Source organism: Sminthopsis crassicaudata, chromosome 6, assembly GCF_048593235.1.
Source record: "Sminthopsis crassicaudata isolate SCR6 chromosome 6, ASM4859323v1, whole genome shotgun sequence".
Lineage (NCBI taxonomy): Eukaryota > Metazoa > Chordata > Mammalia > Dasyuromorphia > Dasyuridae > Sminthopsis > Sminthopsis crassicaudata.
Window position 1 is genome coordinate 180,151,318 of NC_133622.1, and position 24,363 is coordinate 180,175,680.

Genomic DNA, 24,363 nt, shown 5'->3' on the forward strand with positions numbered 1-24,363 from the left:
CTCTATGTTCAGGAACCTCCATTGTGGGTGCACATGTTCACGGAGTTAAGGTGTTAAGCCTACCAGAATCAAGGGCTTAGAGGTTGTAGTCACCTTCTAAGGGAGTGTGTCAAAATGAATGCTGGTGGGGAGAGGAGGAAGGAGCACGGGCCTGGAAGGTAACAAAAGGTGCATGATTTTATTTCAGAACAAAGCACACAACATATGAGTTCCATCATCTTCATCATCTCTTCCTCTCCCTCCCACCCACCCTCCCCCCCATCCCTCAAAAAAGACATCAGCAATACTGTTTAACAAATCAAAGACAGACGAATCCGAGAAAACAGGTAGTTCTCCAAGGCAGATAGTATAAAGTGGTGGGTAAGTAAGCTCTTTGGTTACACTGTTCTGCCCTCCCCATTCCTGCTTGGTCCTCTTCACCTAAGCCCCCTCCTCCACTTAACGATCCCATCCTCTGGAGTTCTGGCCAGTGTTCTTCCCTGCCCACCCTCCTCGGGGCTCGTCACTCTGAGGATGAGATAGGGTATGATGTGTTGCTTTCTACTCTTGGTGTTAACCTGTTAGGGATTCTCTGATTCAGGCCCTTCAGGCAGGAGTCTAAGTCACCGCTCTCTTTAGGCACTTTGGTCATGAAGAAAGTAACAGAAGAGGAAGTCTGTAAAATAACTGATTTGGGGCTTTTAGCCTGGATGGCCACACAACAATCTAAGTACCAAAGGGCAGAAGAGAGGAGCTTTACTGGTGGGCTGCTTGTGCTTGCAGTTTTTGGCTTGAGCCAAACAGCTGATCTAACAGATACAAGATTTAACAGGAATTCCAAGCATAGCTGATTGGAGATGACTCAAAGGGAAATCAAGGCAAAAGGCCACTTATAAAAAGTTAACAAAAATAAAATGCTTCTTCTAGCACTGTTTCTAAGGTGCCTGCCTGGAATACTGGAAAGGCATTTGTCGGCAAGTTACCAGTGAGGAAATAAGGGAAGCCGCCGCTGCCACCAAACCACAAAATGAGACGGGCGAAGGGCTCTCCCTGGAGCTCCAGCCTTCCAGACGGTAAAACTAAAGTCAGGCCTGACTGGTGCTAGGAAGGGGAGGGGAGGGGCACTATTATTCAACAGAGAAAATCATCCTGGACAGAAGAGATCAACAGAACAGCAGCTCCAAAAGAGACCGGGAGTGTACGTGGTGTCCAAATTAAATCAATATTTGGTTTGGCCGGCAAAGCAGAGACAGAGCATGACCTTCTGAAGCCTAAGAGAGAGGTGCGTGTGATCAGGGCACAATGACTTACAAGACAAAAATAAAAGGCTCCTAAAAATTAAAGTGGCTTTTTAAAAAGAACCCTAAAAAGGAAAAGGAAACGCACTATCAACAATAAGGTCTACTTACTCATCAAGCTTTCTAAAGAAAGGTGGCATACATTGCCATGTTCTGCAACATGACTCCATCAATTTATCCTTTACTGAAACTGAACACTATTGCCCCAAAGGCAACAAGAATATATGTATGATCAAATACATCTTTGTCTACGTCCTCGGAGATCTTTAAATAAAAGATATTTTTCAAGTGAAAATGAAAATAAAAACATAATGCAGTGGACTAATTAAAGAATGCTGTAATGGTGCTGTCATTGACATATGTCAATCAAATGAGCAAATGTGCTCACCCTGCAAACACAACTAAGGGCAGGGAAGACAGTCACCGCAGCCGAAGCACCACCCCACCGCTCCCCAAGTTTTGAGGCCTCCCCTAATGAGACAGAGAGGAGTCCCTGGGGCCTTTTTCGTGGGAGCACAGCATGTTCACATGAAGACCACCGAAAAAGCTGGGCTCCAGGAAGAAGCAGTGACAAGAACAATTTCTGAATACATCCAGAGGTTTTTGTCTCTAGACAAAACATCCTCCCCCTTTGTCCACCATTAGAATGTGCTTTCTCTGAAGACAATAAGAACTGATCTCTTCCTGTCTCGGCATCAACGATCACTAATTAACATGTGGTGAGCAACTCAAATGATTTATATACAACATACTATATGGAAACAAATCTGATAATGATGGCCCCACTGGTTTGGGTCTTTGTACAAAAGGTCAGCAAGGGACAAAGGCGGCCTCTGGGCCAAACATTCCTGAACCTCAGTCTCCTTCCCTACAACATGAGGGACTGTTGTAAATGATCTCCAAGGACTTTCTAATCTAAGGTTCTCCAGTCTCCTAAAAGTATAAAAGGGGTGGAATGCATTACTTTGCTTCATTCTCCTCCTTGACTGTGCTGAATGTGAATGGTGATGCTTGATTTTTATAACTAATTTGAGACAAAGTCTCTTACCCTTAGTATTTACTTGGTCTCGCAAACTTAGCCTATAACTATGTGATGGGGGAAAAAGGCCCTAAAAACCCAATCCTCATAAAAAATGCAGAGAAGTTCAATGCTATGTTTTCTATGATTTCCCCAAACTCCACATTCTTTCCATTTTGTCAGTAATCTGCACTAATTAGTACATTTTTCATCAGATTCTATGACCTGGCCTGATTTGTGCCCCCCCCCCCCAGAGACTGATCCTCTTAACCTGTACCAGTGACCTGACGGGTGACCCTGCCGTACACATCAGTCGGAGGGTGGCCTGCCATCCCGCTCCTGACTTCAGCCTTTCCTCCTGCAGTCCAGAACCTGTAGGTCAGATGCACGACTATGCGGGGGTAAAGCGCTTCCCAGAGGGGGAAGGTGTATGCTGGCTAAGGACAAGCCCACCGGATGCAGACTGGGCTCTTCGTATTCGCAAATGATCAAGCTCACTTCCAAAAAGGAACGTACAGATATATATATATACACACACATATATGTTTGTGTGTGTGCACCAACGTATACAGACACACATACACACACACACACAAACACATATATGAGAATTGTTAACAATACTTTAAGAACTAAAAGTGCTGGTGGCATTGAATTCAAATATTCCCTCCATCTGCTGTTTGTTCAACAAATATATATACACACGCTCATATATACATATATATTTGTTCAACAAAATACACATATATGCATATATATCTGTAATAAAACTTTTAAACATCTAAGGTGCTTGAATTTTGCATTGTAGAATTAGTTCAATAAGTGATTAACCATCTGTTAACTTTTGGTAGCAACCCAAGCTGCAGTGTTACCAACCAGGAGGCAATAAATCTTAATTGTTAATTTCGGAAATGTGGCATCTGTGGGGCTGGGGCGCCCTCTACGGGTGAAGAGGAGGACACACTCGTGAGCTGCCCGCCGTGCATCTTCTCATTGACCCGCAGCTCACAGCCATCGCGAAGCATGCGGACGGCGATGCGAGCGATGTTCTTGGAGTCGTCCAGGCCACTATGGGGCCGCCCGTCGTAACTCATCCCCAGCTTTTCGAGCATGATGGTCAGCTTGGTCTGGTTCCGAGGAACCTGGAAATAAAGAACATCAGAGTGGCTGTCACAGGCTTCTGCAGCAGACTCTGCAAGAACACAGGAACAAGCACAAACTTCAGAATGCCTTCCTGTTCCCCACCTATGTAAGACCACAACCAGTTGTGCCCAGAACCTCCTGGGCCTGCAGCTCCTTCCGCAGAAAGCAAAGAAAAACAAAAGGAGATGCCAGGAATTCACCCAAAACTTGGTTACTGCAATCAAGAGTGCTCCGGGGAATGAGCTCTTCTCCAAAACAAGAGGAGCCCACATGCTTTACAGGGACTATGAAACACCTGTAGCTTTAAAAAAATAAAGTTTTGGACATGTCCTCTTAAGAAGAATTTGTGGAAAACCACTGACGAGAATCATACAGAATGAGAAGGGAGAGCCAAATCAGAAAACTACCCAAATATATTGGAAAGGCTCCTAAAATGCACTGAATATATCAGAGCAGATTACCACCTCACACTCACCAAACTGGCAAAAAATAAATAAATAAATAAAGCAAAACCCAGCAAAACTCAGCTCAGTGGGGAAATGATGAAATAAGCAACTAACGATGGTACTGCAAAATAGTAGAATCTTTGCAGGAGAAAATCTGACAGAATTTTACAAAAAAGAAAGAAAATTTCCTACCCATTCCTACCCCCAATTTGACCCAATAATATCACTATGAAAATACATCTCAAAAGATCAAAAATTTTTACAAATTTATTTTTAAAAATTATTTCTAGAGCAAATCAAGAGAAATGAGAGGTAAATAACAGTTGAATCGCTAAATACATCAAGGCTATAGAATATGATGTTATAAAAAATGACAAATATGAGGAATATCTTGAAATTTATAAAGCCCTTTGGGGAAAAATAATCTAACTGCACTGTGCTGTGTAAGAGTTGTGGGCTTGGAATTGTGAAGAAGGGCTTCCTAAATCATGAGTTAAAAAGTTCAGAATAGTTCTGCCACAAAAAAACCCAAAAACTGATACTATGAAAAATAGGGTCACAATTGCTTAATTATTCCTAACTCTCCACAGGAAATAATGTGAAGTAAAATAATATATTAGTTGGTTAGAATCAAGAGTCAAAACTAATCCTGAATCCAAGAGAGAAAAGTTGCTGCAGCACAGGAAATCTGACCAGAAGGACAGATGGCAGGAGTCTGTATGAGCTCTGTGGCCTCGAGTGTTAAGGGAGCCTGACTCCTCTGACTTGTTGGGAAGAGACTCTAAGGCCCTGGAAAGGATCTGAGCCAGACACAGCCTGCTCTCCTCACCAGCTGAGCCCAGCACAGGAGACAAGTTCCCGAAGGATGTCCTTGCGCCCCAGCAACACTCGGCTCCTCATCAAACAGTCAGAAACAGCGGGAGAGAAAGCCAGAGGAAAAGGAGCCTTTGTAAGCTCTCCTCAGCTGCAGTAGCAGTGAAGACCCTGTCTTTACCTCAACAGCTGAGCCCGGGGAGGTGCCACTCAAAAAAAAAAAGGGAATGGGAGTGTTAACTAGGAGACAGATGTGCTCATACTATTTCCCCAAATGCCACCCCCTCCCATACATTCTCTCTCTCCCCCTCCCTTCTAACAAAGCCAAAGAACCAGATTTCCTGAGGCTGCTAGAAGGGTTAGCACCAGTCAACAAGAACAAGGATAATTTCTGTCTATTTGAATAGGGCCAAATCAAAGGCAGATCAATGGGAATAAAACCAGACATCTGTCAGTCAAATCCTGGTGCTCTAAGCTATCCTCGACAAGCGCCAAAGGGCTTTAATGTCCAATCTCTGAAAGTCTTTTCATAGAGAGCCCGATAAGTCAAGTCTTGCTTTTTTTTTTTTTTTGGCCAGGGTATCATGGTAACAGGTGACCTGTCTACCCTGAAGCTTAAACAGCACAGAGAGCTGACAAGGAAATCAAAAGTAGTCCCTGACACCCCAACCCCAACCCCCCCCTTTTTTCCCAGGGCAGTCACTTGCATGACTCCGATGCATATAAGACATTCATGGAGTGACTGGGTCTGTGCTGCAGGCTCTGGAAGAACAATCATCAGTACCTCCAAACTACAACCTATCCCCTTGATTCCCCACTCCTTCCACCCTGAAGCTATCATTCCATACATGGAGCTACAGCACATTAGGGAGGGTTGTGACTACTGCCACAGCTCACACACTTCCAATTTAGGAAATGAAAAGTAACCCTTGGAGACAACATCAGGCAAATAAACCAGAAGCCATTTTTGCAGAGTGAATCAACAAAGAACTTCCTTGACATAAGTATGGTGCATAATAAGTCTGTTAACATCAATATCATCACTGTTTAACAAAATAAACAAATATTACCTTGTAAAAGTTTCCATATGACTTTCGAATATTGATCCACTTTTTGGCAAAAGAAGGGTATCTGAGCCTGCTGATTTGACACTGAATATTCAGGAACTTACTCATATCCCATGAACTTGGAGGGGAAGGGGGAAAAAAAGGAGAAGGTAAATGCTATACTAGAATTACAACTAATTCTTTTACATCATTCTGATTTGCATGGATCTGCTCATTTTGACTTAAATCATCTTAATTTTTTCCCCTTTTACAACTACTCATCTCTAATCTTAAATAATCAGCACCTCTATAATTGTAACAATACATTTAATTCCTTCCCCCTCCCCATTTCTTCCCCCCTCTTCCCAATAAACACCAGCTCCCAAAGAGAACCACACTAAAGATGGCCGAGTCAGGTAGGACAGGTAATTTCCTGTCGCATACACTCAACCAGTGGTCACCCATGCCCACAAACACACATGGAGAGCATCTGCTCCTGGACAGTCCTAAGATTCAATTTGGACCTACCATGTCATCTTCCTCAGGCTGATCCTGATTTCATTAAGCACAGGATAGAGCATGGGTTTCATGGCTGTCACACATTAGCTTTAACACAAAATGGACACCCATCATTTGTACCACGATGATAAAACTAGTGGTATTTCTGCCACTATTGTTTAAAAAAAAAAAAAAAAAGTAAAAACTACTTTAAGTTTTTTTAATTGGAAAATAAAGGGACAAAAGCAGCCAGTATTGAAAGCAAAATACTTAAAAGACAATCTAAGAAAGCTTTTCCTACCTAAATCCTCTTCCTGATCCATTTCCCTGCCTCCAGGTTCCTACTACTTCCTAATCAGCTCTAACTCGATCTGCAACTGGGTCAACTGGTGTCAAAGAAGACCTTTGAGGACTTCTTTGCTCTCCAACTTGTCACTCGAACGGCCACCCCAATGTGGCTGTCACAAACCTTTTTTCCTTCTCTTCTGCTCTCCAATTCTGTACTGGCTCGGGGGCATGGCTACTATTATTCCTGCTTTCAAGGAGAAGATGACCACACAATCACAGCTGTCAAGACTTTGCAGGCCCCCCCAGTCCAAACCTAGTAGGAGATGAAGCATCAGTCCAGCCTACTTGGAAAATCTCAGTTCTTCAGACAGAGGCAGTCCCTGTGCCTCCAAAGTCACGATGATCTTCCTAACTGTAGCTACCAGAACTGAACGCACTGATCAGGGTAGTACAGAACAGGGCCCAACAATCACTCAGCACTATTCTCCATTCCTCGCCTCCCATCTCAAAAACAGATCAATCTGTTATTTTACCACCAGCTTTTAATGCAGCCAACAAGCACAGCTATCATTTGGAAAATTATTTCAATGGGATGATTCAACATCACATTTTATATCCTGAAATCTCCAAATCTTTCCCAAGATGCTGCCCCGGATAGCATTTCATATCTGGGAAAGTGACTGGCACCTAGAGCAAGAACTGATGCCATTCCCCATCAGCCTAGTCTCCTTAGATTTAGTCCAACCCTCTGGTTGGTCAGGCATTTTTGGATCTTATTCTGGCACTCAATGAGTTAGAGCTCCCACCTTTGGGTCATTTGAGATGAGCCTGCCATGTATCACATGTGAGTCAAGTCACTAGCCAAGATGTTCGACACCAAAAAGCCCCGAGAGCTCCCTCCTGCCAGAATGACACAGAAGTGTTAACGACTCCTCTTTGGGCCCTGGCATAAGCCAGTCCCCGATATACCTCTACATACTCCAACCTTGTCCCCAAGAACCGCAGGAGACTGTCAAACGCATTCTGGCAACCTTCCAGCCTCTGCAGTCAATCCCACACGAACTTTCGTGTTGAAGTCATCCATGTTGGGATCTCTGCTTCCTATTCAAAAGCCAGCTGCTATTCTATACCCACCCTCTTTCTGTGCAAATCGCTAAAAAATATGGACTTCAGCTCAACCACTCCACTGGTCGGTTCCTCTGGGTCTCAGGCCTTGAGCTCACCAAAGGCAACGGGTGGGCACTCTCTGATACCATCTCCCTGCTAGCTGCCCACTAGCTATGACTGCTCTGTCCCTACCAAGCCACAGACAACCAAGGAAAAGAGTTAAAGAAAAATGAAGCCCTCCCCACTTGAACTTCCAGTCCCCTATCTCCTGTGGTCTTCCTCTTTCTCCTATGTCAACTTCATCTCCCTCAGTAGGGGGTGAACCTCAGTTCCTTTTCAGTCTCAGCTCTCCTGATAGCAGCCTGCTCTAAAACCTTTATTGGTCTTCCAATAGCTAAAAGACAAGAGTCCAACATGTTAACCTGGCACTCAAGATTTTAAACACATGCTCTACTAGCTTTTAGAGGCTGAAATCATCAAGGCATTCATAAGGATTTTGTTTTTCCTGGAAAACATCTGAATAATTAAAGTCCCTCCTAACTCCTCTGAGCCAGTCTGCCATGTCCTTCTCAATCCTTCCCATTTCCTGTTCCTGCCAGAAAATCTCTGCAGCCTCTGCTGCAGAGCTTCTAATGAGGGTCTCCTCCCTTGTTCTGACCCCTTTCATCTTCATTCAGATGTTCTTCCCAACCCAGGCTGTCTCCACTGAATCCTGCTGATTCCCATCACATCTTCACCATGGGCTTCAGGGGCACTGCCCCTGCTCCAGGAAGACAAATGTACTCTCAGAATCAGTTAGGGTCACCACTCCTGCTTCTGCACCCTTGGAGGATGCCCTCATCTGAGGCAGGTCTTTGGAGGCTGGTTTCTCTCATTTCTTGCGGATTTCTCCCATTCTCTGGGAGTCAGGCTGGAGGACAGAATTGTTTCTTCCCACCCTGTTCCCTTGCCATTGGATTAGCCTGGCAAGACTCCAGGCAAATATCTTCTCATCAGCCCTTTCAAAGTGATGCTTCCCCCCACTCCTGCAGGGGCCAGCCAGCTGTCTACTGTAAGTGGGGGTCCCGAGATCTCATTCTAAGGCACCATCTCCTTAACCAGGCATCCTTTTCCAAACCTGCCCCTCTCTCCAGCAGCCCTTACACTGGCCAGGCTCCTGGGGGCTGTCTTTGGTCTCTTGAACAACAAGTGATAACTTCCAACACTATTTCCTAGAATCCTCCAGGCGGTGTCATTTGTAACTTGAAATCACCAAAAGCAGAACAGTCATTCAATCTGACTTATCTAGGGAGTTTCTCTTCCACATCTGGGTTACATAGTCCAATGAGACCGCAGACTTCTGTGGCTGACCTTGAAAGGCAGGCCTCGGCCCCAGCCACTCGTCTCCATTCTCTGGCACCTCCTGGATGCTCTCCTGTCTGATGGTCCCCAAGGTGTCGAGGGAGACCTTTCTGGAAAGACAAGGACAACTCCATCCTCGGAGTCGATGCCTGCATAGCTACTTCTTTAGGCCCAAGCATTCCAGAGTCCTTCTTCACCTCCTCCTCTGAAGACTCTTCCATATTCCAACTGCTGACAGTGAGGACTTCCCCAACTTCTGAACCACCAGATAAGCACAGAGGACATGAGTTGGACAGACAGAATGTGCTAGGAAAGTTCAGAGAAAAAAGGCTTTTGTGGATGTGAGTGTGAGGAGATGGAGGGCCTTGCAGCAGTTTTAGAAGAACAAGAGGACACAAGGAGACAGATATGAGGGGGAGAGGGGGTGCTGACAAGGAAGGAGCTAGAGAACTGAGGAGGGGAGCAGAGGGAAGCCTGCTAAGTTCAGAATGACAAACTAAGGGGCAGAGGTGTGGCAGCAACCTCCCCCTCTTAACAGGGAGCCCCAATTACTCATCTATAGATTAAGGGGAAAGCCTTGGGAAACTTTATAATGCTGACTAGCAAGGAGGTGGGGGATGAGACCAGGCCATCTGTCAGTCAACATGCCAGGTGTTACATATGTAAATGCTGAGGACACAAAGGGAGGCAAAATATAGGCCCTGCCCTACAGAAGCTTCTACTATATAAGAGGGCGCAGGACAGGGGAAGGGGGCACCATCTTGCTTCAGTGGCTGTACTGCCTGCTGCTCTCTCATCCTCTTGCCCTCTTGGACAATCTTCTATAATCATTGCTTTCCCTGCTTCAGTCCCGTGCCTCTCTATGGATGGTAACTCAATCAAAAACAGGAATATGGGAGAGAAAAGGGTGTCTCTCCTGCTGGATGCACCCTTGGGAAGCACAGCTAACATGGAAACGCTTCTCTTTAATCCCACCAGCAGCTTATTCATTAGTCCATCTATCCACAAAGGACAACAACGGCTACAACATCTCCAGGGCATCTACTCACCCATCCGTCAATATGGAGTATTTGTACTTAGTTCCTAGCTCTTTTAGTCTCATCCAGTCCACTACATTCCGAAGCACCTGGGGGAAAGTGTCAGCTCGGTCCACCATGTCCTGGAGTTATAAATTGCAAAAGTAAGGGTCAATCTAACAATTTCTAAGACAGCAAACCAAAGTGATAAAATGGGGCTACCTTTTTTTCCTCTTTGAAATTTTTTTTTTTTTTTTTTTTTTTTTTTTAGTAAGCATTTCCTGAATTCAAGCTAACCTGTCCCTTTGGGGCAAAGGTGGGATGGAGAGGGGGAAATCTGTCTTGCACAAATTCTACCTTTTAAAGCAACATTTATTTATAGCTATGCATTGGGGAGGGAGGGAGGTGCTCAGGGTTAGGGGTACTTGTCACCAAGCCAAGATAATTCAGGAGTGCAATGATTTTAAGTTGTAGAACAGAACTACCACCATTCTTAATTGAAGGAACCTTTGAACAGTGAACCAAAATGCCAAAGAATTAAATCATTAGATATAATGCTATAAAGACAGGCTATGAACAAGGATGTATTAAAAGAGAGAAATAATAATAAATAATAAATAAGAGAATATCTTAGTATCAGGATGGCATCTTTCCTTAGGTTGTTGATATTCATATGACCAACCATTATCAATCACTGCCCTGCTGAGTTGAGGGGTCAAGTGTAGTCAGCTGACAATCCTAGACCTTCCATCTGAGCTGCCCTTGGATCACAGCTATACATGTTTTCCTATTCTTTTAAGACCAAAGTTTGAAGAAACAGCTTTGAAGACTTCCAAGGGATAAGGAATGCCATCATCTGGATTTTAACTACATTGTCAAATAACAAATTAGCCCTTCCGAAGTAACAAATTGGGAAAACATTTTTACAGTTAAAGGTTCTGATAAAGGCCTCATCTCCAAAATATACAGAGAATTGACTTTAATTTATAAGAAATCAAACCATTCTCCAATTGATAAATGGTCAAAGGATATGAACAGACAATTTTCAGATGATGAAATTAAAACTATTTCCACTCATATGAAAGAGTGTTCCAAATCACTATTGATCAGAGAAATGCAAATTAAGACAACTCTGAGATACCACTACACACCTGTCAGATTGGCTAAGATGACAGGAACAAATAATGATGAATGTTGGAGGGGCTGGGGGAAAACTGGGACACTGGTGCATTGTTGGTGGAGTTGTGAAAGAATCCAGCCATTCTGGAGAGCAATTTGGAATTATGCCCCAAAAGTTATCAAACTGTGCATACCCTTTGACCCAGCAGCGCTACTACTGGTCTTATATCCCAAGGAAATACTAAGAAGGGAAAGGGACCTGTATGTGCCAAAATGTTTGTGGCAGCTCTTTTCATAGTGGCTAGAAACTGGAAAATGAACGGATGCCCATCAATTGGAGAATGGTTGGATAAATTATGGTATATGAAAGTTATGGAATATTATTGCTCTGTAAGAAATGACCAGTAGGAGGAATACAGAGAGGCCTGGAGAGACTTATATCAGCTGATGCTGAGTGAAACGAGCAGAACTAGGAGATCATTATACACTTCAACAATGATACCGTATGAGGATGTATTCTGATGGAAGTGGATATCTTCAAAGAGAAGATCTAATTCAGTTCCAATTGATCAATGATGGACAGAATCAGCTACATCCAGAAAAGGAACATTGGGAAATGAGTATAAACTGTGAGCACTGTTTTGTTTTGTTTTGTTTTTCTTCCCAGATTATTTTTACCTTCCGAATACAATTCTTCCTTTGCAATAACAACAACAAAATTCGGTTCTGCACATATATATATATAGGATATACTGTAAGATAATGAATATGTATGGGAATGACTGCCATCTAGGGGAGGAGGTGGAGGGAAGGAGGGGAAAAATTCAGAACAGAAGGGAGTACAAGGGATAATGTTTTAAAAAAATACCTATGCATATGTACTATCAAAAAAAAAAATGTTATAATTATAAAATTAAAAAAACAAACAAACAAAAATTAGCCCTTCCCTTTATAAAATAAAGTTTGCATTTTCAGCCCCCCTTTCAGACTCTCAAAAATAAAAATAAAAAGCCCATGGCATAATCACCTGTGTAATTCCTGTGAGGTTGATGCAGAAGTCAGAAAGCTGTGTGTTAATCTCTGGCCTCACATACTGTTGGAATGTGTCTTCCTACAAGGCAAAGAGATCACAGGCTCATCAGCAGGCAAAAGCTGGGATACATAAGCTGACTCTGGAGAGCAACAACAGCCTTTTCTCAAGTTGTAGCACTTTCCAAGGTTTGTACACTCACTTATCTTTAAAACTGGAGCAAAGTTACACTGAATTAGTTAGATGGGTTGGACAATTCCAACACAGTCCTTGAAATATCAACTTTTTTTAGAATCTCATGCACAAGATCAAGTGGTCAATTAATAAAAAGGAAGCAATAGGTAGCTATGGAACCCACAAAAGCAAACCAGACTGGGCACCACTGATTTCTATCACAACAGAAAGCCTAGAAGAAAGGCCTGGAAACAGCCCTGATACAAGGAGGAGACAACCCTTTCTCAGCTCCTCAAACACCACCCTCTCATCCCTGTTCTTCTCCCCAGAGCCTGTGGGATCACAGTCACTGCCAATGCCCCCTGGAGACCTCGCCCACAACCAGGGCAGGAACTCCCACTAACAGGGTCAGAGAACCAGGACTACTTGAATACTTTCAGTGGCAGGGAACTGACGACTTCTCAAGGTTGTCTATTCCATTTTGGGACGGCACTAAGCCCCATGAAGTTTGTCCTTATGCAGAACCAGTGTACCTTCTGATAACATCCCTCTGGGAAGGCAAACAGAAGACGTCTGTTTCCCACATGACAACGTATTGGCAGGCAGCTATCCTGTGCTCCCTTCCCTCTCCACTCAAGCTTGGCAATGTGCAGTACTCCAAAGGGAACCCAGTCCTCCTGTAGTTGTAGAACTCCAAATCTGACTGTCATCCCCCTTATCCTGATCCTTTAGAGCAGCCTTTTATCCATGGTCTTCACTGGAAGCCACACCACACTCTTCACTCATCAGCACTTCAATAAACAATAAAAATCTCAATTGTCTGGCACAGAAAGGAAAAAGGGTTAAGTCCACATGAGTGAGTTTTCCAAATGACTGAACCCAACCAGTGAATGGGATGTCAATCTTTCCAAAACATTTTGCTTTCTTAAACAAAGCATCCCAACATAGAATTTTGGTCGAAACATAAGAGAGCTGGTCTGGTCTAGCTGGCCTTCGAGGCAAAAAGTTCCCTCTCTGATAAAATGAGGCTATGTGATCTGGGTAGCTCCAACCTGCCACAAAGGCTTTGAGGTCCCACGGATGGCAGGCAAAGCTGACAACTGATCCAACCTTTCTAGAAAACAAATCTGATATTGTGCCCCCAAAAGTACCGAAATGTACAAATCTTCTGACTTACCTATACCACTCCTAGAGAACAAAGAGGGAAGAAAAGGATCTTCATGTCCAAAAATACTTTAGTTACCTCAAAAGCAGAAACTACAGAGGCCTCCTCCTTTTGGGGAATGGCTCAACAAAGAGTGGTACATTCATATAACAGAATATTATGCCACAAGAAACCATGAAAGGACAAGTTCAGAGGCATTTAGAAAGATCTCAACCACAAGATGTTGAGTCAATTAACACAAAATAACTTTGAAAAACTCAAGAAGTCAGATCAACGCCACGGATGAAGGACTTCAGATGAAACATGCTGCGGGGTTACCAGAGGTCTTCGCCCACCCCATTTAGCCACCAAAGCGACTTTCCTGCAGCACAGGTCCCCCTCCTGTTCAATCACATCTAGGGACATCCTGTTGCCTCCAGGATCAAATCAGAAACTCTCTGTTTAGTACTCAAAGTCCTTCATCAGGATCCCCACGTTCTCTGAGGAGCACTAGTCCTGGAACAAGATGAGCCATCTCCCATGCACTCCCGGGCTCTCTCCCTAGCCCCCTTCCTCATCTCAGCCTCTGCATGCCCTCTTCTTCAGGAAGCCCCTCTTGTTTACCCAGAGGTGCTGGCACGTTCATGTGCATCAGCAGACTGGGAGCTCACTGAGGGCAGGGCTGTTGGGGCCTTCTTTGTGCCCAGTGCTCTGCACTTGCCTGGTGCATAAATATTAAACCACTCTCAGCCATCCTGACTGCTGCCCAAAGGTGGCTCAGGTTGCTGTGAGAGCACCACTCTTCCTGGGCTGCCCGATGAGGGCCTACTGAGTGATTTGCCTCTGGTTTCCAAAGGGATCTTCATCAGGTTAGTGGCCAGACTCACAGAACCTGAGAGAAGCCCACTCTGCCATGCCCAATCAGTGGTTCCTCAGCCCCTTCCCCTTGGACCTCTGGGTAACCTTGCCCTGCTACTCTCGGTTCTGTCCTTTGGGGCCATCATTCTCAACCCCGGAGGGCACTGACCCAAACACAAGTCTCACAGCAATGAAACAACTCTTAAATCTAACAAGTCTGCTTGTGGGCACCACCCAATACCAAAGAAGAGGGCCTGTGACCAGAGGCCCCAGCTCGGAAGGTCGGCTAAGATGAGACCAAGGACAATGCAGCGGCTTGAACAACAGCCGTGGGCCCCCACAGACAGACACAGCGGGGCCCCAGGCTCACTTACGATCTCTAGGGTGTGCGTGTTCAGTAAGACAATTGGAAACTCAATGATCTCATGAGTGAACTCGGGGGGGTTGCCCTCCTCACAGGTGGCTTCAAAGTCGATGACACAGATGTAGTCATAGTAGCTGTTGGCGTCCCCATCCTCACGCTGCTGGGTCAGCTTCTCCTTCTTGTAGTAGTTCTTGAGCCGCTTCTTGAGAACATCCTTCACACCTCTGAAAAGAGAAGAAAAGACCAGAGCAAGGGAGCTCATCAGCCTGAGACCCCATATCTGACAACTCATAAGTGTTCAGAGCATTTCAAAGAGATGCTACCAGGAAACGTGAGGAGATAAACCATGTTACAAATCACTGGGGAATTCTGTAAGGCACCTGGGCTCTAAGGGACACCTGGCAGCATGAGGACAATCTGAAGATGAGCTCTGGGGAGCTGGAGGAAAACAGGGATCGCAGGCCCTCCAAGTGGCAGCCCAGGTGACTGGCCCAGCTCTTCCCCCAAAAGGCATACTCTCTTACCCATGCAAGTCATCCAAAGAAATCAGGAGGAAAAGAAATTTTCATGGTACCCCAAAGTGGAAGCAAAGCGGGGTATTTCTCCTTTGGAGAATAGTTAAACTGTGGTAAATTAATAGAACGAAACATGGTGCTCTAAGAGATAACAAAAGAAACACTTTCAGAGAAAACTTGGATAGATCCCTATGAACTGATGCTGAGTGAAATAAGTCAAATGAGAGGAATAAAGTATATAATAACATTGTGGAGAAAAACCACTTTGAAATCGAACATATTTAACCTAAATCAGATTACTTGCTCTCTTAAGGAGGGGAAAGGTAAGGGAGAGGAGAAAAATTTGGAACACAGCCTTATAAAAATTAATGTTGAAACTATTTTTACATATATTTGGGAAAATAAAATGCTATTGAAAATTTTTTAAAAGAGAGACCATTTTAAAAGACATTAAAACAAGTTAATGTAGCAATAGGATTTAATCAATCTGAGGTACTGAACTTAAAATGCAGACACTTCTATGCTCAGACATAGCTAAAGTGGGAATTTATTTTGTTCAACTATGTTGTTGTTTATCTTTCATTCATTCTCTCATTCCCTCTCTTTTTGGGGAAGGGGGGAAGAGAGACAGGCAATTAGGACTAGGTGACTTGCCCAGGATCACATGTTAGTGTCTAAAGTCAAATTTGAACTCAGGTCCTCCTGACTCCAGAGTCAGCACTCTTATCCACTATACCACCTGGCTGCCCCAATTCATTCTCAAAGAGTATTACAACATCAGGGAGTGATACCATGACATGCAAGTGAACTGGATTTAAGTGAGGGAGGGCTGTACTAGGTCACCAGCCTTACTATCTCCTCCAGAGCCATCTAAGTCCAGGGGCCGAATGTAGGTCAGGACACAACTAGAGATGGCCTGGGATATTGCAGGAGACCTTGGTAAGGCCTTTTTTTAGGGGAAGACCTATGTTAATATGTAAGTGAAATATTTAGTTTTGGGGTCCAATTATTCATTTTAAATTTGTCCAATGCAGGAAGAGTATGGGAGGGGCATGTTAATTTACAACATACAAACAAGCAAAAATTTCTGAAGAATAAAAATTATAAAATGAAAAACAAAAGATAAACATAGAAGGAAATTTTAAGTCAGCAAGGCCTAATAAAATTAAATTTTAATAGGATAGTATTTTAACAACCACTAAGAGGTTAACTATCCAATGAAATGGCCTGTGAGGAATAACTGCTTTTTCACTGTACATGACTATTTCTCCAGTGTCCACAGGGTTCCAATCTGCTCCCTGAATTCCTAAGTCTGAACCAGGTGTTCAATCGCACAGGTGTCCACGTTATATCTTGAGTTAGGCGATAAAAAGTGCGATGTGTACCAAACCACAAAGGGCAGGCTTGAGTACAAACAGATTCAGATAGGAAAATCAGGCCCGAGGGTCCAGCCCCGTGGATCTCTTCCCTTTCTTCTGCCTCCTAAAGCAGAACACATCAAGATCATCAGATCACAGAGTGAGGACAGGAGGGCCCTAAGGAACATTCAGTTACTCCAAAATTGGGCGCAGAGTGCTTGCGAGGTCCTCTTTAGGCCATTAACTTGGTTGATACGACCATCACTTTAGCTTTAGAGCTGGAAGGAGCCGCTTCAACAGATGGGGAGTGCCATCCCCTCATCTGAGGGTTGAGGAAAGTGAGGAGACACTGAGTGACTAGCCAAGGTCACAAAAGTTGTGAGCAACAAAGTTAACATTTTGTTTTCTTGTAAGACAAGGCCCTCCTACCCTCCCCCACAGCTGGCAGGTCAGACACTAAGCAGAAAGATGCCCCATCATTCTCGCCCCTCTGGGGGGCGGCCTGGTGCCCCCCAGGCTCAAACACTGGCCACCCCCCCGGAGCATCAGTCCTGCTGCAGTACAGACAGCCTCCCAGCAGGAGGCACCTCAGTGAGCCTGACAGAAAGGCCCAGCTCTGCAGGCTCCAAAGACAGGCCAGGCCCTTTCTGTGGCATCGCAGGCCAGGGCACGAACGTGCGCTTGGAGTTGGGAGATCTGGGCGGTCAGCTCCTTCTCTTCCGTAAGAGAGGACACTGACCGTCGCACAGGGTAAATAACACAGCCTTTTTTGGCAGGCTGCTATTGCCCAGAAACTTCTGATCAGAAATAAAGATGGGCTCCCCCTCCCCCATATTCCAACTCTAAGGCCCCTTGAAACCTACAGGAGGCAGGTTAAAGGCCTCCTTGTCTATAGGTCCCTTCCAGACCGGATCGTGTAGCAAATGAGATTTTTAAAAGGCAACATTACCTAGTTATTGTCTTTTAATTTATTTTGTTAAAAATTTCCCAGTCACCTTTTAATCTGGTTCAGGCCCTCTTCGCAGTGTTGGGGGAGGTGGTGTGTTTTACACCTCTGCTGTAATCAACAAAGGCCTGAAATAGGTGAGGAAGTAAGTTACAACCTGAAAGTACAGCGCGCCAGGCTCGGAAAGAACTGAATGCTTCTCTTCTGAAATGCAGGATGCACGTGCCTCTTTGGGTCCCAGCAGACTCACCCTATTGCCAAACACTCAGACCCTTCCCCCTGAAACCCCCCTTGTCTCACCCCCACTTCCTCCCTTCCCTATTAAGGTAGAGGGCAGCCCCAATCTAGGAGCCATCCTCCATTCCTCACCTTTTTTTGCCCCTCATAGCCAATATGGCGCCTTGACCTATCCATTTCAGCTTGGTAGTAGCTCTTATCAGAGACCCCCAGAATCCCCTGACCCTGCCCCCACCTGCTGCAGGCCCGGGGTCTGCCTGCCTCAAGCCTCTCCCCAGTGCAGTCAGTCACCAAAGTGGTTTTCCAAAGTGCAGGCTGGACCTTGTCACTCCCTTACTCAGTAACCTCCAGTGGCTCCCTAGTGCCTCCACTATCCAATACAAAATGCTGTTTGCCGTTCAAAGCCCTTCACCGCCTGGCACATCTTCTCCCTCCCACTGTTCCGGCCTCCTGTCCCTCCCACTAAACTCTCCCTAGCTCAGCTCTGGCTACTCTCTCAAGCCCTCCTCTGCTCTGACCACTGATCCCCCCAGCTCCCCTGGAGTTTTGACTACAATTCTATCTTTTACTGGAAGCACACAGTAAGGGTGTGACAAATGTTCCCTGACTCATTCCATTCAATGGATCAAAGCTACAAAGAAGCCAGAACCTCTCCTCTCCCTCCTGAAAACTGACATCTAGGCAGGTGCCAAACATTCTCCCTTATTGGCTAAAACCCAGGCCCAGGAAGGTCTTCAATGGCACCCAACCTTTCGAGACCAATTATTCCCTCCAAATAAAGGCAACCAAACCCTGAGTTCAAGTCTCTTCTATCAATCAGTCCCATTTCCTACAGGGCACTTTGATCAGGGCTCAGGGGAAAAACGCTGAGGATATGTCAGGTAAGACAATCACAGGGAAGGCCCAAAGTGAGTGTGGGGGCCACCCCCAAATCCTGGCTAAAGAAAACCAGACACATCCTGAAATCCATCATAAATGATCACTGGGCAAGGGAAAGAAAGCTTAGGCATTGAACACTAGCCCCAAACTAGCTCCTCCTTGGCAATAAGTGGCCAATAATCATGCCTCCATTAGTCTATTTAGGATCATGGGGTGAGAAATCTAGAGCTCCGGGGGACTTTGCAGGGACCTGCCTGATCCCCAGTGAAAAACCAAAGGTAACAGCCAGTAACGTTCCCACAGCGCCTTTTATGTGCCAAGTGTTTTACAATCCTAGTACTTGGATTTTCACAACAGCCCGGAGGCAGCTGCTGGTTTGTCACCAGGTGAGGAGCCTGAGCGGACAGCTATTTAACCTCCGTCACATCGGCCACATTTGAACTTGAGTCTTCTTCCTAAGCCCAGGCCCCGAGCTCAACCCATGGGCCCCCACCGAGCTGCCTCTGAGATAAGGCTTTTCTGGTAAGTCTCCGGGAGGTTCCTGACTTGTCCAAGGCCCGGGGAGAGCCCAGGCAGAATGGCGACCTCGGTGCTGGGTTTCCCACAGTCCGAGTCCGCCCCAGCCCTGCCCTTCAGAAGTCTCCCCTCCCCAAGCAGGGGCCCCCTACCCCAGCTCCTCTATCCCAGCCAGGCAGCTCCTACCCTGGGAGGGCGGGGACCACCAGGCTCCTCGTTTCTTTTTGTAGTTGTGTTCTTTCCCTCTTCTAACAGCACCAGGCTGCCCAGTATGAGCAGGGTGCAACACTGACCACCTAAACCCTTGCTCAGCAAGTAGCCAGGGCTTTCTCTCTACACACGAGGCACCCGCTCGCCTTCATGAAAACCCTAAGGCAGGGCCCTGAGGGGAGCGTGTCACCAGAGCGCTGACGGGGCCCACACAGACCGGTTCCGTGACCTTAGACTCCCATCCGCTGCAGGGGACAACGGACAGACATCAAGGCTGCCCTCTCCAAACAGTGCCAGACGCCCCCATACTCCCCCTACAAGGTGAAGGAGGGGTCCTTCTGACCTTCTAGTCTATTCTGCAGTCACTTTTGGCAGGGTTGGTCCAACCCTGAGTTTATAGCCATTGTCATCTTTTCTGTATCTGCCTCAGCAGGGCACTTTCCTCTGCTATCTCCATACCCGTTTTATGCTTTCACAAACCTGAGAAGGGGCCGTCATGCAACAGTCCAACCTTCTGCCCAAGGGGAACTAGGACTCCAGGATGATTAAGAACACGGATCCCAAAAGATCTCATAGTCCTTACAACTCCTGCGGGTGTTGAACAAAGTAAGGGGAAAGACCGTGTCGAGTTTCTAATTGCCAACGATTTCCAAAGTCTGGCGATGGTGACCAGAAACAACTTTCCTTGGAGAGACCCAGACCTGGGACTTAGACTCTGCTAATCAAGCCTGACCAGCTCAGTGCTGCTCTCCCCGGGGCCCAAGTCTTCCCAGCACAGCAGGCCCAGCCTGCGTCGGGCCACACCAAGAGCGCGTGGCCCCACAGCCAGGCCTCACCCCAATCTGGGGTCGTCCTCACAGGAGACAAATGGGTGATGAGAGCTGCCGGTTCTCTTTTCCAGAGCCAGCTCGCAAGGCTAGAAGTCACTCACTATCACCCGTACTCTTAAACCCTGGTATCAAAGCGGGCTGTAAGAACACAAACCTCACCTGGTCTCAAGCTTGAATTCGGAAAGTTTGGCTCGGAGCTCCTCCTTGCTCATTCGATTAATGTAACCATTGGTGACAGCAATTTCCTTGTAAATTGGGTCACTGAAATCACTTGAACTGGAGATGACAGGCTTCCTTCCATTTGTTTCTTGGCATTGATGTTTGCCCTGAAAAGGGGGGAAACCCCAGATGGGTTCTCTAATTAGCTTAGCTTCCCAGAGACTACAAGTCCCTCTGGCCCCTGGGTCCCAGCGCTCCCGCTGGCCAGGGGCCACACTGCTGAGCCAGCCCCTCTCCGGTCTGCCCGCTCCTTCCTTGCCCAGAGCGGGATGCGTGCGCGTGGGGGAGGGAGTGCAGAGGCCGTGCCAGGCGTTACATACAAAGGCTTGGGGCACGCAGCGGTGCGAGGGGAGGTTCCTGTACCTAACCTTGCAAATGCAGACTGTCACCCCCAGCGGGGCCCCGTCACAAGCTGCGGCTTAGGGGGCGCCTGGCTCAGGGCGAGGAGGGGCCTCTAAGGGGGGGCAGAGCGCCACCCGGACGCTCGCAGGGAGCCCTCCCTCAGGTTTCTTCAGCGCGGCATGATAAAATGCCCAGCATGAAACACCAAAACTCTGTTAACTGTTAACACAACGACAGCCTATTTCTAAAATCCCAGACGCGGGGAGTCCGAGGTTGCCCAGGCCGGTCAGAGGCCTGCGCGGCTCCTTCACTTGCAGGGAATTTCCTTCCTCTGCAGCCCCGAGGCCTCTGCCAGAAGGGGGCCCTGAGGGAGGCATTTGGCTGGAGGACCCCCCACTGCTTCCACTGGGAAGCCAAAGCTCTTCTCTGCCATTTCAGAAGGTTCTCGCAGCCAGAAACATCTTGGTGAAAGGTTCAGCGCTCACGTGGCTCACTGGCGCTTAATAAGTGTTTAAAGACTTATGTCACGAGGTTGGGGGGAGGCAAGGCTGGCGCGGGGGGCCACGAGGAGGCGGAGCACGTGGGCGGGGCTGTAAGGGAGGCACGGAGTGGGGGAGCAGCGGCCTGGAGGAGAGGGGACCGCACGGGGGAGGCCGCGGCTGCCGAGCGCCGGCTGCTGCAAGAAACGCGGGAAGCACGTGGAGGTAGCCAGCACGGCTGCGCAGAGGAAGCAGGCCCCCAGGGGAGTGGGTGGAGGAAAAGACCCCGACGGAGGAGGCGCCTGCGCAACCTGGCCAGGCCCCGGGGAGGAGCGACCCCGGGAGAGGAGGCGCCTGCGCAATGTGGGGCGCAAACCCAAAAGGGGACATCTGGGGGGGGGGAAGCCGAGGGGGCGCATGCGCGGCAAACCTGACTCATTCCCGCCGGCGTGAACTCCTCCCGGGGGATTAGCCCATCGCTGCCCCTGCGAATCTGGTTCTCCTGACCCTCCCCGGTGAGCGGGCGGCCGCTGCATGCCTCCATCTCAGCTGGACCTGTCGACCCCGAGAGCTCTCAGCCGTGCCGCACAAGTCTGCCTCTCCAGGACCCCGCCCCCACGCCGAGCAGCCGCGAGGACAAACTCCCGCCTCCGGGGTCGAGCGCGGGCTGACGTGGTCACGCAGCGAGACGGGCGCGCGCACGCATACGCATGCGCCGTCGCGGCGGGCCGCGCTTCGCTCCGCCCTTTCTACAGGGCCGCGCGCACAGGCGGGAAAGGAAAGGGAGGAGCCGAGGGAACAGTAGGGGTCACGTGACGACACTCCCTCCGGACGGACGTAATAAATAGAGCCCCGCCCCTCTCGCCCCCTTTGAACAGTCACCTCCCGATTGACCGGCATGCTCCAGTCCCGCCTCTTCCCAGACTATCCTCCACTCAGCGGCCAAAGTGGGCTTCCTCCAGCCCTGGGCTTCCCACGTGCCCCTAACGTACCCTAGAATCTTCTGGGATCCCCCCAACCCCAGTTCCCAGGGCCTTTCTCCGTGCTCGGTTCCTCCCCGCCCCCGATCCATGGCACCCTTTGCCACGCCCAGGGGTCTATCAGACTGCTCGTCTCCTGCCTCCCTGCTTTTGTACTTGTCTTGCGGGCGCGGAATGCCATCCCTCTTCCCCTCAGCCTCCCACAACCCGGGGCTTCCCCTGGAGTTCAGGTCCCAGCCGCTGGGCTTCCCCGTGCGTTCTGTGCGCACGCGCGCCCGCAAGGCTCCCCTTGTAAATATCTTGTGTTTCTAGATCCTTTCCCTCTCATGGTTCACTTGGGGCATAGGTCTAGCAGGGATATCACTGAGGGATGGTCTGAGGGCGTCTCGGGGAAACCCCAGAGTCTAAGTGCATTTTTGCAAAATAAATAAAATTGTGAATTTTAAATAAAATATTTAAATATATTTGAATCATTCTTAAATACATTTTTAAATTTCTTGATTCAGATGCAATCCCTCTCTTGGGGGGATGGCCACTCTGGGGGAGGAGGGGTAGGGCTTGGAGCCAAGAATTGCAGAGAATTCTAACACTCTGTACCCCAAACAAAACCCGCACGGACAAAGACATTTACAGCTGCTCTTTCTGCGGTGGCAAAAAACTGGAAATCAAGGAAACGCTCGTCAGTTGGAAATGGCTAACCGGAACGGAATAGAAATGAGGAGCGGAGAAAAACCTACAGAAACTTACATACTAACGAACAGTTACTTCCCTGGCAGCTAGGGGGCGCAGTGGAGAGAGCACCAGGAGGACCCGAGTTCAAATCTGGTCTCAGACACTTAACACTTCCTAGCTGTGTATCTCTGGGAGAGTCACTTAACCCCAATTGCCTCAGGGGGGGAAAAGAAAGTTAGTTCCCTAAGGTAGGAAGTTCTGGAAAGATGAATATCTCTAGGGATTCTTATAAGGGGAAATCTCAGGTAAAGATAAAATTGTGGTTCTGAATCTGAAAAATGACGTACAAAGACTGAAACAGACCCTGCCTTCCAAGAACTGTGAAGTTGGATGGGAAAAAAATGCATCTCTATTTTCCCTAACCTCTGACAGAAATGTGGTATTTATTTTCATTATGAATGGAGGCAACAAAACACATGGAAGGGGGTCTCTAGGCTTTTATCTGCCAAAGGGGCCAGGGCATGAAAAAGGACTAATAGAGAGCACCTACTATGTGCCAGGCTCTAGGCTAAGTGTTTCATTTAGTCCTCACAACAACCCTAAGGGGAAGGGGACTTGTCAACTAGGAACATTTATTAAATTTTCACCAGTGCCAAGCATCGGGCCCTGGGGATCCATCCATCCTTCCATCCTTCCATCCACCCATCCATCCATCCATCCATCCATCCTTCCATCCTTCCATCTATCCATCCATCCATCCATCCATCCATTCCATCCACCCATCCATCCATTCCATCCATCCTTCCATCCATCCATCCTTCCATCCATCCATCCATCCATCCTTCCATCCACCCATCCATCCATCCATCCATCCATCCTTCCATCCATCCATCCTTCCATCCATCCTTCCATCCATCCTTCCATCCTTCCATCCATCCTTCCATCCATCCATCCTTCCATCCATCCATCCATCCTTCCATCCTTCCATCCATCCATCCATCCTTCCATCCTTCCATCCATCCATCCATCCTTCCATCCATCCATCCATCCATCCTTCCATCCACCCATCCATCTTTCCATCCATCCTTCCATCCATCCTTCCATCCTTCCATCTATCCATCCATCCATCCATCCATCCTTCCATCCATCCTTCCATCCTTCCATCTATCCATCCATCCATCCATCCTTCCATCCACCCATCCATCCATCCTTCCATCCATCCATCCATCCATCCTTCCATCCACCCATCCATCCATCCATCCATCCATCCTTCCATCCATCCATCCTTCCATCCATCCTTCCATCCATCCTTCCATCCTTCCATCCATCCTTCCATCCATCCATCCTTCCATCCATCCATCCATCCTTCCATCCTTCCATCCATCCATCCATCCTTCCATCCTTCCATCCATCCATCCATCCTTCCATCCATCCATCCATCCATCCTTCCATCCACCCATCCATCTTTCCATCCATCCTTCCATCCATCCTTCCATCC

The 24,363-nt window shown here is 47.4% G+C and overlaps 1 protein-coding gene across 1 annotated transcript; it reads right to left on the reverse strand.

Moving 5' to 3' along the window:
• Window positions 1–159: 159 nt before the first annotated feature.
• Window positions 160–21,988, reverse strand: LOC141547054 (3'-5' exoribonuclease 1-like). The gene is made up of 7 exons (XM_074275370.1): window positions 21,644–21,988; window positions 20,333–20,499; window positions 14,693–14,906; window positions 12,140–12,223; window positions 10,027–10,136; window positions 5,768–5,882; window positions 160–3,437 (listed from the first exon to the last, which is right to left on the reverse strand). Exons 1-7 carry the CDS (start codon window positions 21,755–21,757, stop codon window positions 3,195–3,197), a joined length of 1,047 nt encoding a protein of 348 aa, XP_074131471.1. The 5' UTR covers window positions 21,758–21,988; the 3' UTR covers window positions 160–3,194.
• Between the last annotated feature and the right edge of the window lie 2,375 nt (window positions 21,989–24,363).

Coding starts and splice junctions, on each gene's coding strand:
- LOC141547054 (XM_074275370.1), bottom strand. CDS start 21,757: ATGGAGGCATGCAGCGGCCGCCCGCTCACCGGGGAGGGTCAGGAGAAC. Junction 12,224..14,692: donor ACACGCACACCCTAGAGATC/GTAAGTGAGCCT, acceptor TTTGCCTTGTAG/GAAGACACATTCCAACAGTA. Junction 5,883..10,026: donor TACTCCATATTGACGGATGG/GTGAGTAGATGC, acceptor TTCCCCTCCAAG/TTCATGGGATATGAGTAAGT.